An 18,820-nucleotide genomic window follows, 5' to 3' on the forward strand; every position below is an offset into this window, starting at 1 on the left:
TGGGAGAAGAGACCAACACCAACCTCACTCCAACCTCTTTTCAGGTAGCCTTCTCTTCTCCAGACTAAACAACTCCAGCTCCTTCAGTCTGTACTTCTATGAAGCCCTCCAAACCACTTCCCATCCTCCTTGTGCACACTCTGGACACTCACCAGCACCTCCAGAACTGAACCCAGTACTCAAGGTGTGGCCTCACCAGTGCCAAGTACAGGGGCACCATCACTGCCCTACTCCTGCTGGACACACTGAGTTTGATGCAGGCCAGGGTGCTGTTGGCCTTCTTGGCCAGCTGGGCATGCTGCTGGCTCCTGGTTGTCCTGTTGTCAACCAGCACTCCCAGATCCTTTTGCACCATGCTGCTTTCCAGCTACTCTGCCCCAAGCCTGTGGCATTGCTTGGCGTTGTTGTGACCAAAGTGCAGGACCTTGTTGAACCTCATTGTGCTGACCTCAGCCTATTGATTGGACCTGTCCAGATCTCTCTGCAGAGCCTTCCTCCCCTTGAGCAGATCCACACTGACCCTCAGTTTAGTGTCATCTGCAGCCTTGCTGGTGGTGCCCTTGATCCTTTCACTCAAATCATTAATCAAGAGATTGAGCAGAATTGTCCCCAGCACAGCCCTGGGGGACAGTTGGAATTTAACTCCCTTTATCACAAATTCTTGAGCCCAGCCTCCAGCCAGTTTTGAGTCCAGCAAAGGGTCCACTTGGCTATGCCATGGGCCAGAAGGTTCTTGAGGAGAATGCTGTGAGAGATGGCATCAAAGGCTTTACTAAAGTCTTGGCTTTGTAGGCTTCTTTAACATATTCCATAATCTTTGTGTAGGTAGACCATGATATGATGAGACAATGAAGAAAATAGGTCAAGTTGTTCACTGCACTTTTAAACTAAACGTTTGGAAGGCTCTAAAGAGCTTCATGCTGCTCCTGTGGAGCTCTGCCTAGCTAAGTGTGCAGGAGGCACAGTAAGGGGTTTCATCTGGGAGCCTGTGATCATAAGGAATCCACCAAATTAGCAATGTGGGATCTTGAAAGAAGTACTCCAAATTAGAAAGTCAAATATGGAAGTCATGTGAAGTAAAGACCTCTGGGTGTTGAACATGAGCCAGCAGTGTGGTCAGGTGGCTGGGAAGGCCAACAGCATCCTGGCCTGGAGCAGCAGCAGTGTGACAGCACAGCACAGCCAGGGAAGTGGTTGTCTCCTGGTTCTCAGCGTTGTGTGGCCATACCTTGAATACTGGATTCAGTTTTGGGGCCCTCCCCCCGAGAAAAACATTGAGGTATTGGAGCAGGTCCAGAGAAGGGCAAAGCAGCTGATGAAGGGTCTGGAGAATAGGTCTTGTGAGGAGCAAGTGAAGGAATTGGGGTCATTCAGCCTGGAGAAAAGGAGGCTGAGGGGAGGCCTTCTTGCTTGCTACAACTCCCTGAAAGGAGATGGTAGCCAGGTGGGTGTTGGTCTCTTCCCATAGTAATAAACAATAGGACAAGAGGAAATGTTGCACCAGGGGGAAGGTTTAGGTTGGATATTAGAAGAAACTTCTCCACTGAAAGGGCTCTCAAAATCTGGAAGTGATTCCACAGGGAGGTGATGGTTCCTAGCTGCACCAGGACAGGTTAAAACGAATATTAGGAAATACTTCTTCACTGGAAGGGTTCTCAAACACTGGAAGAGACTCCTCAGGGAGGTGATGGTTCCAACTGCTGCAGGGGAGGTTCAGGCTGGATGCTGGGAAATATTTCTTCACTGAGAGGATTCTCAAACACTGGAATGGTCTGCTCAGGGCAGTGCTGGAGTCACTGTCCCTGGGGGTGTTCAAGCAGCCTGTAGACCTGGCGCTTAGGGAGATGGTTTAGTGTTGACCCTTCAGTGCTAGGTTGAAGTTTGGACTGGATGAGCTTGAAGGTCTCTTCCAGCCAAATACATTCTGTGAGATTCTATGATTGGATCCCCATAAGCATATCTGTTGCCTGCTGATGAACTCAGCACTTGGAATAACTTGTCATTGTGATGAGAAGTCTTTGTTTTACTTCCAATTCTGTCTAGTGGGCAGGTGTAGTGTGGTAGGTATTGAAAGGTAACATCAGGAGTGAACTTTCTTATTTGCAAGACTACACAGAATGATTTGGTAAGTTGGAAGAGGCTCAGATTCATGTATTGTGATAATAAAGCTGTTACCAAGCACTATACTTGATTTAATATTTGTCTCTTTCAAGTCCCAGACAAAATTTCCTGGCTTCATTTTCTTCTTGTTTTACTTTTTTTGTCTCCCAGTAAATATAATCTCTGCCAGGCAATTAACTGGATGTGGACGTTTCAGCCACTTGTTCCCAACATCCACCTACCAACACATGAAGATGCATAAGAGGATTTTGGGCCATCTCTCATCTGTTTATTGTATAGCCTTCGATCGCAGCGGGAGAAGGATTTTTACAGTAAGTTTACATAAAAATGGGACTTTTCTTGGAAGGTGCATTTGCTTGCTTTGATTTTTCTCTCTCTCTTGAGTCCTACACCAACATCTTAGTATCACAGTGTCACCAAGGTTGGAAGAGACCTCATAGATCATCAAGTCCAACCCTTTACCACAGAGCTCAAGGCTAGACCATGGCACCAAGTGCCACGTCCAATCCTGCCTTGAACAGCTCCAGGGACGGCGACTCCACCACCTCCCCGGGCAGCCCATTCCAGTGTCCAATGACTCTCTCAGTGAAGAACTTTCTCCTCACCTCCAGCCTAAATCTCCCCTGGCGTAGCTTGAGGCTGTGTCCTCTCGTTCTGGCACTGGCCACCTGAGAGAAGAGAGCAACCTCCTCCTGGCCACAACCACCCTTCAGGTAGTTGTAGACAGCAATAAGGTCACCCCTGAGCCTCCTCTTCTCCAGGCTAACCAATCCCAGCTCCCTCAGCCTCTCCTCGTAGGGCTTGTGCTCAAGGCCTCTCCCCAGCATCGTTGCCTTTAGTCACTGATAGTCACTGATTGAGCACCAGACACAGCTTCCAGAAAAAGAAGGGAATTAAAATCTGGAAATGTATGGAGAACTCTTCTCTTTCTCTGCTAATTTGCACTTGGTATTTTCAAATCGCTCACAGCTCCAGCAGACTGAAACTTCAGCAGCTCTCTGCTTTCCCCACCTTTTACAGCAGCCTTGTGCCAGTCCAGAGCTTGCAAACCTCACTTGAAAACACCTGCTTGATTTTCTTTCTTTCATCATCTTTCTTCCTGAGTGGCACCTGCAGCATTGTTGGATTTGGAGTTCATTTGGATGCTTCTTGCTGGGTGAATCTTGGCACTTCCTTTCAAACTGCATTTTACCTTTGGTAACTTTGGAAATGCTGGCAAGCCTTGCCTGGCACTTCCCTAACAGCTCCACGGTGAAGAGAAAATCTCATTGCTTCATCTGCAGTTTAGTTCCCTACTAGATTTGCTTTCTAGAAAGTAAATTGATATGAATGTTGGTGGAAGTTTTTCTCCAGGCTGTGTTACCACACATTCCTGTGGTCCTTTTCCTTGTGCAGCTTTAAAACTGAACACATTCTTTCAAACTAAGAATGCACCTTCTGTTAATATTGACCCCTGTACTGCCTTTTTCTCTTGTCACTAAAGACTTCAGAAACAGGTTACCTGTCTTTTTGTGTCCTTGGTAGCTTCCCCCCTCATTATATATTGATCACATAGCAGTGTTCTTAGTAATAATTACTCTGGGTTATAGTGAGGACCCTTCCATTTATGTTTACACCAGAAAGAAATCTTTCTCCCCTGCAGTTAGTATAGAATCATATCATAGAATCAACCAGATTGGAAGAGACCTCCAAGATCATCCAGTCCAACCTAGCACCCAGCCCTATGCAGTCAACTAGACCATGGCACCAAGTGCCTCATCCAGTCTTTTTGTATGAAGAACTGGAAGTGATTTGAGTTTGAATATAGCTGCAGTTAATACAATGTCATTTCAACTCAAACAGTGTTGATGTTGCAGTTAGTTTTATTGTGTTAGGCTCCTGAATACAGAGTGGCAGCCCTAGTTACTAGGAGTAGTCTTTGTGGTAACTGAAGAGTGGAAAGGTCCAAAAATTCTTATCAGCATTGAGATTGAGGATGAAATTATGTAGCTGCTACTATAGGTTGAAGTATTTTACAATGATATGAATTGGATATGTTTTGAGTTGTGTCCTGTGCCGAGCTTGAATCTCACTGATGCAGCATTTTGGCAGCACAGTCTCTGTCTTTGAGTGGTCCCAGCGTTCTCTTAACAGAAATTGAACCTTGTTGTGCAGCTGCCTCACAGCTCCAGGAGGTTCTTGAGATGCCTCAGATGCCTAAATGCTCTTTTTTCCTTAGAGCTTAAGTTGTAGGATCACTCTGATTGTACTGCTGACTTGATGTGGCCTACACAAATAAATGCCTTTTGCTAGTAGGTAATTAAGTGCTTTGTCTGCTTCAGTTTACCTTAATTATAACTGAACTGTGCACCAAGAGGAGCTGTATGAGCAGCACTAATCATATTTTAGTATGAAATCACAGAATCATAGAATGTCAGGGGCTGGAAGTGACCTGGTCCAGCCCTCCTGCCAGAGCAGGATCATCCAGAGCAGATCACACCAGAACGCGTCCAGATGGGTCTTAAAGATCTCCAGAGAGGGAGTCTCCACAACCTCCTTGGGCAGCCTGTGCCAGTGCTCTGTCACCCTCACAGGGGAAAAATTCCTCCTTGTGTTTACATGAAACTTCCTCTGCCTTAACTTCCACCCATTGCCCCTCATCCTGTCTCTGGGCATCACCGAGCAGAGCCTGGCTCCAGCTTCCTGGCACTCACCCTGCACATATTGATAAACATGAATGAAGTCATTTATGTAAATATGTGAATATGAAACACAAGGCTCCTGTTCTGCAGATACCTGAATCCCTGACCTCACAAGATGCTTCCCAGCCTCCAATGGTCGTGCCTTTGTGGCACCCCCCCCAAAGATTGTTTCTCTGGCAGGTTGCTGCCATGCTGATGATGTAGACGCTTGTCTGTGGCGCACATGCACACCTTTTGCTCCCAGCAAACTGATTCTCTGTCACCTTTGGACGTTTTTTGTGTGGCACTAGGGGTCAGATGACTGTTTGGTCAAAATCTGGGCTACAGATGACGGGCGCCTGCTGTCGACGCTGCGAGGACACTCGGCTGAGATCTCTGACATGGCTGTGAACTACGAGAACACGCTGCTGGCTGCGGGCAGCTGCGACAAAGTCGTCCGAGTCTGGTGTCTGCGGACCTGTGCCCCAGTGGCAGTGCTGCAGGGCCATTCAGCTTCCATTACTTCCATACAGGTAAAAAAACAACATGCTTTTGCTTTGGCTTTTTAACCTTTCTCTTCCTAAGCCCTTGAATTCGAGTGATAAGGAGAGCTATGGATTAGCAATCAGAGGTAAAATGTCTTTTGATCTCTGGGGGTGTAGATGTGCCCCGGTTGAAGGGTGCTGTTTCCTGACAGTTCTCTCCTGTCAGAGGCCAGCTACTACCTGAGGGAATGCTCCTGCTTCTTCCAGCTACCTTTGACTATGTAGTAGTCTCTTTGCTGCTCTCTTGAGATCTAGCAAATGCGTGGTCACCAAGACCATCAGATTGACTAGCTGAGCCAGGGGCACAAGGCCAGCACCTTTGGTGGTAGCCCTTGCACAGTCCTGTGTTAATAGATAACATTTATTTTCCAGAAGAATACTGTCAGTTAAAATTCCTCACTCCACATTTCTCATTTCCTCTCAATCTTAGCCATATGGGGAGGAGCTGCTCTGGTTTTCAGAGTTTGGACTAGATGACCTTTGGAGGTCGCTTCCAACCCAGACCGTTCAATGATTCTGTGGTCTGGGTGTTGTAGCCTGTGTAGGTGCTGCAGCAGCAGATGGTAGAGAAGTGTTTGCAGAGTATCTCTGCTCGTGCCCATGCAATTCCAGTTGCAATCCAGGGAGCAACAGTGGAGCAGGAAAAAAAAAGACTAAACTGCCAGCAGTCAGCTCTCTAGCAGTGGCACAGTCAGTAATGAGGAGCAGTTTGCTGTTTATGTGCCTTCCAAAACCACAATTGCCAGGCAGAAACCTCCAGCAAAACAAAATTCCAGGATGAAAAAGATAATCTCTGCAGTTTGGCAGGTTGTGCACATAGAGGAGAGAACGAGTGGGAATGTCTGGCTCAGAATCCCTCTCCTGGAGGCTGACTGCCTTTGGTTCATCACAGTCATCTCCAACATGCCAGAAGTCCTGGGGACTCTCATTTCCCCCCTATTAGCCAAATTCTATCTGATTTCAGCTACACTGCAAGTTCTTTTAAGATGACCATTTTGGCAACGTCTTACAACCTGGTTGTGTGTTTTGCATAGTCTTTGTTACTCACAAATGTTTGTAAAACTTTGGTTAATTAAGAAATTAATCAGTTATGGCTTTTAGAAGGAACAGTACTCGATCCCTTAATCAAATACCAGGTAGCCAGAGGATTAAAGGCTTGCTGCAGTTGTGAAATTAAAATGAGAGACTTTAGAATGAAAACATTTCCTGCTCCTGCTCCTTGGAAAGGCAGAGGAGAGGTTCAAGAATCATAGAATCACATACGATGGTCTGGGTTAGAAGACACCTACGAAGGTCATCTAGTCCAACCCCCTCTTCAGTGAGCAGGTCATGATGCCCAGAGCCCTCTTGAGCCTCACCTTGGATATTTCAGCCATCTCCCTGGACAACCTATTCCAGTGTTCCACCACCCTTATAGTAAAGAGCCTGCTCCTAAGATCCAGTCTAATCTAATCTCAGAAAGAGACAGCAAGGCTTCTGCTGTGTTGTGAGTCTTCATTGGGCTTAGATGCAGGAATTATTTTTGTCTCTTAGGGTGTTTGATCCAGTTCTAACCTAGAAAGAAGCATTTCCTCATCTTCTCACCCACTGAAATAGTCTAGGCTTGGTTCATTCTCCAATTTACTTTGGGTGCTGGAGACGAAAACTTGCTAGCCAAAAGGTGTTTTCTGTCCCTCAACTTGGTTTTCACAGTATCATCAAGGTTGGAAGAGACCTCATAGATCGAGTCCAATCCTTTATCACAGAGCTCAAGGCTAGACCATGGCACCAAGTGCCACGTCCAATCCTGCCTTGAACAGCTCCAGGGACGGCGACTCCACCACCTCCCCGGGCAGCCCATTCCAGTATCCAATGACTCTCTCAGGGAAGAACTTTCTCCTCACCTCCAGCCTAAATCTCCCCTGGCACAGCTTGAGGCTGTGTCCTCTCGTTCTGGTGCTGGCCACCTGAGAGAAGAGAGCAACCTCCTCCTGGCCACAACCACCCTTCAGGTAGTTGTAGACAGCAATAAGGTCTCCCCTGAGCCTCCTCTTCTTCAGGCTAACCAATCCCAGCTCCCTCAGCCTCTCCTCGTAGGGCTGTGCTCAAGGCCTCTCCCCAGCCTCGTTGCCCTTCTCTGGACACGCTCAAGCATCTCAATGTCCTTGCTCCCCCTGATGCTGCTCTCTGTCCTCCCAGGGAGAAACCTACTGTGTTTGAGAGAAAGATTCTTGTCCACAGCCATTTACAAGTCTCCAGCATGTAAGGGCAGAAAGAAATCAGCTTGTTTAACTTAGAACTTTATTTTTAGTTCTCTCCAGCAAGGAAAGGGACAACGAGATACCTCACTTCTACTGGTGCTGATGGAACAATCTGTTTCTGGCAGTGGCATGCGAACACCATGAAATTTAAGTAAGCCTGTTTAGATAATTCTAATTATCTGTGACAGAGGACAGATTTGTTTTGAGGTTTAGCGTGGAGAACACCACTGAGATAACTAAATGAGGACCTGTCCTTTCTCAAGGAACACAGGCTATGTTCTCCCATGTTTGAGTGTGTGGGGCAGGCAGCGCTCACCCAGGTGTGTTGGGGAGCTCATGGAATTCCAGTGCAGAGGGGAAGCAGAGATCAGGACTGTTCTTTCCTGGATTTCATGTTTTTCAAGGACAGTGTTGAGGAAGAACTCATGTTAAGGACTAAACCTTTGCCCAAAATTTACAGGCAGAAGAATTTCTTTGCTTTTAACAGAACACACACATGTAGATGGCATCAAATTCATGCTTAATAGTAAATGCTATTTTAATTATATATATGTATATATATGCAAGCATTATTAATATAATTAAATGTTATATATTATTATATATACATTATAGGCAAAATATATATTATATGTAATGCAGAATTCTATACTATATGACAGCAATCATTATTAATGTAATTAAATTACATCTAATTATTAATATAACTAAATTGTTGATATAATATCTCATGCTATATATTATTTATATAATATATATAATTATTTATATGGTTTAATTATATTAATAATAAAATCTATCTTACTAGATTTTAATAATCATGCTAAATAAGTTAAATAGGCTTTTCAGTTCAGAAAATGATGGTGATCTTACTCAACCAAGGAAGAAAATTGCTCCAATGAAAGATAAGTTCTAGCAAACTTAGATGAGGATTCTGAAACAGCAGCGTTTAGGGTGGGTGCATTGACCTTAGCCTGATGAGCTCCAGAGCACTATTTTTGTTGACTAATGTTGGAATAAAGTAATGGAAAGTGAAAATGTTGTTTTTTCCACATAGGGATCGCCCTGTGAAATTTGCAGAGAGGTCTAGGCCTGGTGTTCAGATATCTTGTTCATCATTCAGCTCTGGTATGTATGCTGTAGTCATTTCATTCCAACCCCTCCTACCATGGGCAGGGCTATGTCTTGCTAGACCAGGTTGCTTAAGGCCCCATACAACCTAGCTTTGAACACTTCCAGGGTTGGAGCCTCCAGAACTTCTCTGAGAAAGCTGTTCCAGTGCCTCAACACCCTCATGGGGAAGAATTTCTTCCTGATGTCTAATCTAAATTGAGTGTCTTCCAGTTTGAAGACATTATCCCACTACCTGCCTTTGTAAAATGTCCCTTTCCAGCTCTTCTGTAGGCTCCTTTCAAACACTGGAAGGCTGCTCTAAAGTCTCTCTGGAGCTTCCTCTTTTCCAGGCTGAACAACCCCAACTCCCGACTCTCTCAGGCTGTTTTTATAGGAGAGATGCTCCAGCCCTAGAATCATAGAATCAAGCAGTTTGGAAGAGACCTCCAAGATCATCCAGTCCAACCTAGCACCCAGCCCTGGCCAATCAACCAGACCATGGCACTAAGTGCCCCAGACAGGCTTTGCTTCAACACCTTCAGGGGTGGCAACTCCACAACCTCCCTGGGCAGCCCATTCCAATGCCAATCACTCTCTCTGTGAAGAGAGAGTGATCATCCTCTGATCATCTTCATGGCCCTCCTGCTCCATTAGTTTCATGCCCTTCTTGTGTATTTTAGGTGTACTGCAATACTTTCCCTTGATATTTACAGTGAGAATAGGAAGTTCTTCCCCATCTGCTTTCCCAGATAGGCTGTTGGAGAGCACCGTGGTAATTGCCAAAGGAAAGCTGAACATTCTGTTGGATGAATGTTGCAACTTGCAATATCCCTTTGGTCAGAAGGGTTTGCAGCTGGAATAGGTTGTAGAGCACATAGCTGTGCTGATACAGTCTGAGAAAATAGAGCTCAGAGCAGAAGCTGGCAGAGTTAACTGCTCCGTTCTGAATGTGTGTTTTAATCTGCATTGAAATGTTCTGTTTAAAACTCTGCTTTACTGCTCTGAGAAGAAAACAGTAATTAAATGGAGTCGTTCCTTGGCTGGCTTTTCTTCTCACAGAAAACACTGTCTCTCTTAGGTGGCATGTTCATTGCAACAGGTAGTACTGACCACGTGATAAGAATTTATTACCTGGGCTCAGAATCTCCAGAGAAAATGGCTGAGTTAGAATCTCATACGGTAAGAGACAAAGCAGAAAACAAATTTCATCCCTTCTCTACCTTAATTTCAGCAGCTTGGGGTTTTGTACATCCTGTTTGACTTATTTTCTGTGTTTGGAGTTGAGCTGGCTCTCAACTCTGCGGTATTTAACTGCCTGAAAATGTGTGGTATGTTTATTTTTGTACTCCTCAGAGGCAGGAGATGTGTGCAAAAATATGGTTTATGTATTTTATCCCCTAAGGAAAACTGAGGGACTTGATGATTTGCTCATATTCTTGAAGGAAGTCTGTGTTGGAATGAGGGATTGAAACAGTTTTCATGCACAGTGTCATTCTTCCTCTGAAATTTAGTGTTGAGTGTTTAACTTTAGCCGTGGCCACAAATCCCCCTAAGAAGAAAAACCAAAGTAATTCTGGGTTTGGAGTGTGCAGTCAAACTTTGGCTCATGATGCTGATTTCATTTAGAACATAAAGGATGCTTAAAAGCTTCCTTACTCAGGTAATACAGAAGGGTTTTCATTTTAACTCCATAGATGATGGCTTTCAACATCACTTCTCCAGTTTGAGTCTTGATAGCTTTTATTAAAACCATTAAATCTCTCTGTTTGAATGCAAGCCCATAAAGTTAAACCAATATCAAATCTTTCTTCACCTCTTAGTTGTTCCTGAGGATGATTGCATTGTTTATTATCTGCATGGTAATCAACCCCTCAGACAGGCGAGCTTGTAGCAACCCTGGCAGGGCTGTCACTTGTGTGGAGCTTGGAGCATTTGTCTCTGAACCTTAATAGCCTGGCTGCCCACCTTAACAATGTTTTATGGATTCATGTGGAGGTCTAAATCGATTCACTGAGCTTCAGTGGGAGTTGTGGCTCTCCCATTTAAGTCTCAGAGCTCCAAGCCAACAAGTCTAACAAGTATCCTGCTCAGAGCAGTTCAGGTTTGGAAGAGGCTGTAATTCCTTTAATTTTTGAAAGCCTGCTGCTCATAATTCCACGGACTGCTGTCAGCCTGCCCCTAGCAGCCATCCCCAGTTGGTTATCAGGGGTTAGAGACTGATAACCAGTCAGTGGGAGCTGACAGTGAATGCATGCAGCCAACACAAGTATTTAGGAAAATAAAGAAAGGCAAAACCACACCTCTGAACCATACCATTTGCTTCTCAACAATTTAATAGTGGAAATAAAGCCAAGGGCTGCATTTTTGGGGGATGAAATATTTTTGTGTGCTTTAATGGTTGGGTCTAAAACCAGCAAACCGACTGGAATCAATTGTTTGGTTAAGTTCTTCTTCTCCATCTTATGGAGTGCTGCACTACCAGGCTTTGGGAGCTCCTGGGGTTCCTTACTCCTACCTCTGTTGGGTCTGAAAGGTGCAGGTTTTCCCAGGCAGAGCTTAGCCTGGGGTGTGTGTGGTCCTGTGACACCAAGCTCAGGTAAGAACAGAGCTGCTGCAGCTTTTTCTTCCTGAATGCCAAAGTGTCAGAGAAACTGAGTCAGAAATCATTCAGTGTCTGAGCCTCTCTGTACTTTTCTGTTTCAGCTTTTAGTACAATATGTCTGGGGAACTTTTCACTTCAAATGTGACTTTTCTGTTCTTCAATTTGTATGATAATACATTGTAGGAGGTGTTGGGAAGATGCAAATTGCTAAACAGAAGCTCACCATTAAGATCTTTTTGGATGAGTGTTTCAGCTTACAAAGTGTTTAACCATTTACTACTATTGCTGTTTCTCTTTTACCTCCCTGCTATTCAGGACAAAGTGGTTGCAGTCCAGTTCTGTAACAATGGTGACAGGTGAGTGGCTGTGCTGGGATTTTGACATCAGAAGTATGGTATTTAATTTTCCAAAGAACTTCTCAGAGCAATTCTGGTGCAGCAAGGCCCAAAAGGACTCTGATTAATCTCAGACAAATTGTTTAAAGTACGTTGCAAGATGTGTGTCATATCCCTGAACTTGGACTTGCTGTGCTCTGCTCTAAGAACAAAAACATTCTGTAACTCGTTTTGCTTTGCTGGGGAGGGAGGGAGGGTCGGGAGGTTTTGTTTGTTTGGGTTTGGTCTTGTTTTGTTGCTGGGTCTTGAGCTAATTGTCTCCCTGTACTCAGCACTGGTGTGTATTTGGTTCAGTTTTGGGGCCCTCACTCGGAGCTTTTCACAAGGAATTGGATGTTTTATGTAGTAGTTTTGTGGTGTCTCCTTGCAGCCTACTATCTTTAGTCTTTACTGAGTCACCAGTGCATGGAGGCAGCTTAACATCATCAAGGGTGATATTAAATGGGCTGATCTCAACATTTCCTGCAGCAAAGGCTTTGAGGTTTTGTGTTCCTTTGTGTGACTAATGGTGAACCACAAGGCTTACTTTCACCAGCTGCTGGACCTCAGTATATGGGGCAATTACTCTACACACACTCTCTCATGGTGGGAGACTTCATTGTGGCTTTTCAGTACTTGAGAAGGACCTGTGAGAAGAGTGAGGCAGGGCCTTCTGTGTTAGGAGAAGGGGTGATGGTTTTAAGCTAAAATAGGAGAAATTCAGACCAGAGAAGAGGATATTTTTTGTGCTGAGGGAGGTTGAGACACTGGCCCAGGTTACCCAGAGAGGTGATAGAAGCCCCATGCTGGTGGTATGTGAAGGAGGTTGGATGAGCTTCTGAACGACCTGATCTAGTTGCAGGTGTCCTTGCTGACTGCTCCCTTCCAACCCAAACCATTTCATGATACTCTTGACCTCTCAGTCCATGGTTGCTGCCACTTGTTTAGAACCAATTACAGAGGCACAATCATAAGACTTTTGGGTCTTGATGATCACTTCATTTGTCTCCTTTATTATCTGCAGTGCTGTGGTTGTCTCTGACAGCACAGCTGGCAAATATGTGCATTTCTAGGCCAGTGTATGAGTTTCCAGTTAATTAGTTTAGATGATAACAGTAATCTTGTGCCTTTAAAATTTATGAAGCCAACCATTGCAACCCACAGAGCTTTCCATTTTTAGAGCTGTGCTGGGTCAGGGTGCTCATGATGGAATGTCTAAAGGTGCATGTGTGTCCAGCTGCTGCAGCCTGGCTGTGCTGGAGGGTGACGTGGCAGGCTTTGCTCAGTGATCAACATCAGAACCTGCCTGGGCTTTTGGCAGCTTTTGCTCCTGTTCCTTATTGTGCTTGGCACAAGGCTTAAGGGATGTGGGCAAGTAGGAGCCTTCCAGCAAAAGTGGCTCTGCACCTGTACTCTCAGATACTTGTGTGAAGTGGTGGGGGAAGGCACTGGTGGTGTTGTGTCATGGAATCATAGAATGGCTCAGGTTGGATGGAACCTCAAAGATCATCTCCTCCAACCCCCTTGCCATGGGCAGGGACACCTCTCAGCTCAGCTGCTCAAGGCCTCTCCCAGCCTGGCCCTGAATACCTCCAGGGAGAAGGCATCCACAGTCTCCCCGAGCAGCCTATTCCAGAGTCTCACCACCCTCCTACTGAAGAACTTCTTGCTCAGATCCAGTCTCACCCTGCTCTCCCTCAGCTTCAAACCATCCCCCCTTGCCCTGTCTCCAGACACCCTTATGAAAAGTCCCTCTGCAGCCTTCCTGTAGGCTCCTCTCAGATATTGAAAGGCAGCTCTAAGGTCCCCCCAGAGTCTTCTCTTCTCCAGGCTGAACACCCTCAGCACCTCACAGCAGAGGTGCTCCAGCCCCTGCATCCCCTTGTGCTAACATTGTCCTAAGAGTTGCTTCCAAAGGTGTGGGAGAAGAGTTTCTCCCTGCGGGTATTAGATCAGGTAGCATGTAATTTTCACTGACTATAAAGATGCCTTTAATGGAGAAGTAATAACTTCCTTTTCATTTCTGTACAAAGAAGTAAAAATAAATGTCACAAGCACCATGATGACAACATTCAGATCAGAGAAGCTGCAAAGGTGAAAGAATGACTTAAATCAAATGGCCCAGGCTTGCCTTTTCACAGCAAGGCAGTGTATAAATGGCATCTGCTTTTAAAGATGTTGCCTGTCCTGGCAAAATGAATGAGTTCAGGGGAGCTTCTTCAGAAAGTCTCATCACAAATGGTTTCAGTGACAGCCAAAGCCTGATGCTGTGCTTCAGTGCATTTGCTGGATGCTTGATTGTTTTAAACAAGGGGGGGATTTAATAGTGGAGACATTCATGCTCAGCTTCCCAGCCGGGGCTACCTACTTGTCTTCAACTTGGGTATTTCCCTTCTCTGTCTGCACCCTCCCCCTGAGTTAATGCATTATAATTTATGTTAGACTCCTGGCATGCAGCTTTGCAGCCACCATCCACAGCTCAAGAGATTTGCTGATGTCATTGAAAAGGGAATGTGAGGCTTGTATGAATTACGACATTGAAGTCAGGCCAAGGCCATCTGCTAGCTGTAGCCAAATGTAATTAATGTGGTGGGGTAGAAACTCTTTTGTCCCCTGCAGTATCTGATAGGAAAATTGTAACCTCACTGTCCTTTAATTACATTCTTTAGACCAGAGACACACAAACAATGTAAAGAGTAAGTGCTGGGGTGGGGGGGGAATTAATTAAATACATTTTAGCTCCTGTGCTGGGTGTGCTGTTGGCTCACCAGTGGTTTGGAGCTGCCTGTTTCCTGTGCAAGTGGTTTGTGGCTGTTTTATGGGTTGTTAAACACACCCACCAGTGGGCATACACAGAGTGAGAGGAGGAGTTAGACACCAGTCTGCGTTTCCAGCTCTGTGTGTGCTTGTGTACGTCTGCTTCTTTGTTGCAGAGAAACAGAAAAGTTACTGCTTGTAGTGACCCTTCTTAAGGTGAATGGCAATCCTCTGCCAAGCTCCTAAATGCTCTTGCCACAGGAATTAGCAGGCCCATGCTGCTGTTAAGGATGTTTATTTCCATTCACAATTATCATAATTACATAGCTATAGGATGAGGGAAGAGGTTCTCCACTCTGCTGAGACCCCACCTCCAACACTGCCTCCAGTTCTGCTGTTCCCAGCATAAGAAAGATGCAGACCAGCTGCAGCCAGTCCAGAGGAGGGCCACAAAACCCATCAAAGGGCTGAAATACCTCTGCTGTGAGGATAAGCTGAGGGAGCTGGGGTTGTTCAGCCTGGAGAAGACTCTAGCATGCACCTTAGAGCTGCCTTCAGTACCTGAAGGGATCCTACAGGAAGGCTGCAGAGGGACTTCTCATAAGGGTGTCTGGAGACAGGACAAGGGGCAGTGCTTTGAAGCTTAGGGAGAGCAGGGTTAGACTGGATCAGGGAAGAAGTTCTTCAGCAGGAGGGTGGTGCGACTCTGGAATAGGCTGCCCAGGGAGGTTGTGGATGCCTCCTCCATGGGAGTGTTTAAAGCCAGGGTGGATGAGGCCTTGAGCAACTGAGTCCCATGGCAGAAATTAATAGAACTGCATAGCAAGAATTGGAGTAGATCAGGATGATCACTCAAGAACAGAAGAGAAATGTGAGGCCTTGAGCAGCTGAGTCCCATGGCAGGAAGGTTGGAGTGATGATCTATGAGGCCCCTTCCAGCAACAACAACAACAAAGACAAGAAAACTCTGCAGCAAAGCTACTGAATAGCAATAAAGTAGAATCCTAAGATGGGCTTGTGGGTTTTAAACCAAAAGCAGTGGTGCCTTAGGCTTATTCAGAATCTCATGCTTGCTTCTTTGTTCTTTCTTTTCTTTTTAGCTTAAGATTTGTCAGTGGAAGCAGAGATGGAACAGCAAGGATATGGCATTATCATCAGCAAGACTGGAAGAGTGTGGTCCTGGATATGGCTACTAAAATGACAGGGTAAGTGAAACAGAAACAGAACTCACAAGATCACACACTCAATCCTAGCGTGGTGGGGGTTTGAAGTGACCTCTGGGGATCACATAGTCCAACACCACTGCTAAAGCAGGGTTGCCCAGGATCCTATCCAGGTGGGTTTGGAATCTCTCCAGAGAAGGAGACTCCCCCAGCCCACTGAGCAGCTTGGTCCAGTACTCTGGCAGCCTCACAGGAAAAGATTGTTTTCCTTATGTTTAGGTGGAACTTCTTGTGTTGGAGTTTGTGCTCTTTGCTCCTTGTGCTGTCACTGGGTACCACTGAAAAGAATCTGGTCCCATCCTCTTGGGACCTGCCCTTTAGCTGCTGCTAAGCATTGCTTAGCATTTTGGTACTGAATACTAACCATTTACTTCTATTTTGGGTAAATTTGAGTTCCTGCTTTTTATGTTTTGAAATTCCATGGCTCTGTCTGTTAAGTTACATGGTTAATGAACCCTCAAAAGAAAACAGTAAGACATTGGCAGTTCCCTTCTCTAATCACTGGGGGCTATTTAGTATTTTACATATGAAGAAAGGATGGAAAAGGTTTTAGTAATAGCTCACAGATCATATGCTGCTGTGCTCATATTTATATCCAGCACATCTAAGATTGTATTTCTCCTGCAGTTTACAAGGAAAAAGTGATTTGGTTCTCAGGTTCAATTTGGATTTCAAGCTTTTCTTTTTGAGATCCTAAAGGGACTTCTGTCAGTGGCCTCTTAATTGAATGTGCACAGTAAGAAAAAGCAGAGGTGGAGAAATTCAGTGCAATCATAGAGTCATGGAATGGTTTGAATTGAAAGGGACCGCCAAAGGTCATCCAGTCCAACCTCTGCCTCTGCACTCAACAGGGGCATCCTCCACTAGAGCAGGTTGCCCAGAGCCCTGTTGAGCTTGACCTCGAATGTCTCCAGGGATGGGGCCTCAGCTACCTCCCTGAGCAACCTGTTCCAGTGTTGCAGAACTTGTTCCTGACATCCAATCTAAATCTGCTCTTCTCTCATTTCGATCCATTGCCCCTTGTCCTGTCTCTGCAGGCCTTTGCAAACAGTCCCTCTGCAGCCTTCTTGTAGCCCCATTCAGGTACTGGCAGGCTGCTGCTAGGTCTCCCTGGAGCCTTCTCCAGGCTGAACAACTTCAGCTCTCTCAGCCTGTTCCAGCCCCCTGCTCATTTTCATGGCCCTCTGGACCCGCTCCAGCAGGTCTGTGGTTCCATATTTAATGTTATCTGACAAAGTAGGATCTGGGTTTATTTAGAAGGTTCTTGGTTATTAGAGAGTTTACTCATATTGAAAAATGTCTTGGAGGAAAAGAAATTAATAGAGCTGAATAGAAAGGATTGGGGTAGATGAGGATGATCACTCAAGAACAGAAGAGAAATTTGTTTTATTTAATGAAGTAAAACTCAATCAATCTTAGTGGCACTGAATATTTTCTTTGTCTGATTTCCCCATCCTTCATTCTCCTGCCTCTGCTTTCACTCTCTTGCATTCTCCTGCTTTAGCCAGAAGCCACAGCGGTGGCAGCCATGCTCTCCCTAATTTCATACTGAATTAGCACTGCTAAATGTTTCCATGTGTAGTTACTGCTCCATTTCTTCTTTAAATTATCGATTTCTTTAGAAACAATGTAGCATCTGGGGAGGACAAGGTGACTAAACTGAAGGTTACTATGGTGGCCTGGGACAGATATGATGCCACTGTCATCACTGCAGTCAACAATTTCCTTCTCAAAGTGTGGAACTCATCCACGGGGCAGCTTCTGCATAGCTTATCTGTGAGTAAAATCATCTCAAATGCTTATAGTTCAGTTCTGAAGTTGATCTGAGGCTAAACTGCATCATCATTCCCTTTGAGGAGAAGTGTTTTGTCCTGAAGTGTGCCTCCTGGCTTGTCTGTGGTCTGTATCACAGGGAAAGGAGCTAAGGACCAAAATGCTGCTGAACCCTGGTGTGCTGGCTGAGGAGCCCTTTGAAAGGCCACCAGTTTACAGGGTTGCAGCTGTTCCTTGCTGCTGATTCCTTTTTTCCCTATCACTCTCCATCCCACCTCTGCTGAGCTGCAGTCCGAGGCACACACAGAGTGGGTAATGACAGTTCCAAGCCTCTGACAGAAGAACTGACTAAGTGCAGTTCTAGCTTCAGATCCAGGAAGTTCACTGAATCCTGAAATGTTCTGGATTGAACCTCTAAAGGTTGTGCAATCCAACCCCTTCTGCAGCAAGCAGAGGCATCCTCTACTAGAACAGGTTGCCCAGAGCTCTGTGAAGCCTTACCTTGAATATCTCCAGCTATGGGACAACTACCTTGAATATCTCCAGGCATGGGGCCTCAACTGCCTCCCTGTTGAGTGTCCCACTGCCCTGTGGTGGGTGACTGCCTGAGCTGAGTTACCCTCACGCCAAATCCTAGCACGTTTGGAGGTACTCCATGGAGAACTGCTGCTTTTTCCCCTCCCCTGCTTTCGTTGCAGGGCCATGATGATGAAGTTTTCGTTCTGGAGGCTCATCCATTCGACCAGAGGATTGTCCTCTCAGCAGGCCACGATGGGAATATCTTTGTCTGGGACATAGACAAAGGAACCAAAATTCGCAACTACTTCAACATGGTAAGAACGACCAGGGGAGGGCCTGGGGGCTTGATGGTGAGGCAAAAGCAGATTTCATTGTATGCTTGCTGTGGCCAGTGTGGCAACAGGATTAAGGGGAAACCTCTGCACATCAGAAAGAAAACCCCACACTCTTCACTAAGTCTGGGTCTGCACATCCTAAGTGCAGCAGCAAGTCTTTCATGGGTGTTCCCTGCCCTCCCACTCTTATGAAATCACCCAGACTGGACTCAGCTGAGCTGGAGATTGGAATGAAGCTTTTTATTTACAGCTTAGCACAATATACAAGCAGATAGCTACAATATCTACAGCTATAGACAGAAAAAGATGAGATTAAAAGTAATACAGACACACAGCAGCCCTCCCAGAAACCAGAGTCCCCAGGAGGGGCTCCCAACCACCCTTCCACCCCTCTACCTTATCGCAGACTTTGCCTCACATGCAAGGTGAGTTTGGAGCATTGGCCAGGGGGGTTAGGAAGCAGACAGACTAGTTAAACAGACAGCAGGTTAGAGGAGAGAAGTACATGCAGCCAGAGAGCAACTCTGTTACTTGTGTTTGTGTTCTTCTTTTTATCCA

General features: G+C 45.6%; 1 protein-coding gene across 1 annotated transcript in view; it reads left to right on the forward strand.

Annotated features, from left to right (window-relative positions):
- Positions 1-18,820, forward strand: part of BRWD3 (bromodomain and WD repeat domain containing 3) — a 75,275-nt gene that overhangs the window by 20,971 nt on the left and 35,484 nt on the right. The window contains exons 7-15 of the mRNA XM_064158979.1: positions 2,272-2,432; positions 5,093-5,314; positions 7,617-7,717; positions 8,624-8,694; positions 9,758-9,858; positions 11,597-11,637; positions 15,513-15,617; positions 17,258-17,411; positions 18,107-18,241. Of these exons, the coding sequence (XP_064015049.1) occupies positions 2,272-2,432; positions 5,093-5,314; positions 7,617-7,717; positions 8,624-8,694; positions 9,758-9,858; positions 11,597-11,637; positions 15,513-15,617; positions 17,258-17,411; positions 18,107-18,241 (1,091 nt within the window). The remainder of the gene's footprint in view (positions 1-2,271; positions 2,433-5,092; positions 5,315-7,616; positions 7,718-8,623; positions 8,695-9,757; positions 9,859-11,596; positions 11,638-15,512; positions 15,618-17,257; positions 17,412-18,106; positions 18,242-18,820) is intronic.

This window comes from Pogoniulus pusillus, chromosome 19 (assembly GCF_015220805.1).
Source record: "Pogoniulus pusillus isolate bPogPus1 chromosome 19, bPogPus1.pri, whole genome shotgun sequence".
Classification (NCBI taxonomy): Eukaryota; Metazoa; Chordata; class Aves; order Piciformes; family Lybiidae; genus Pogoniulus; species Pogoniulus pusillus.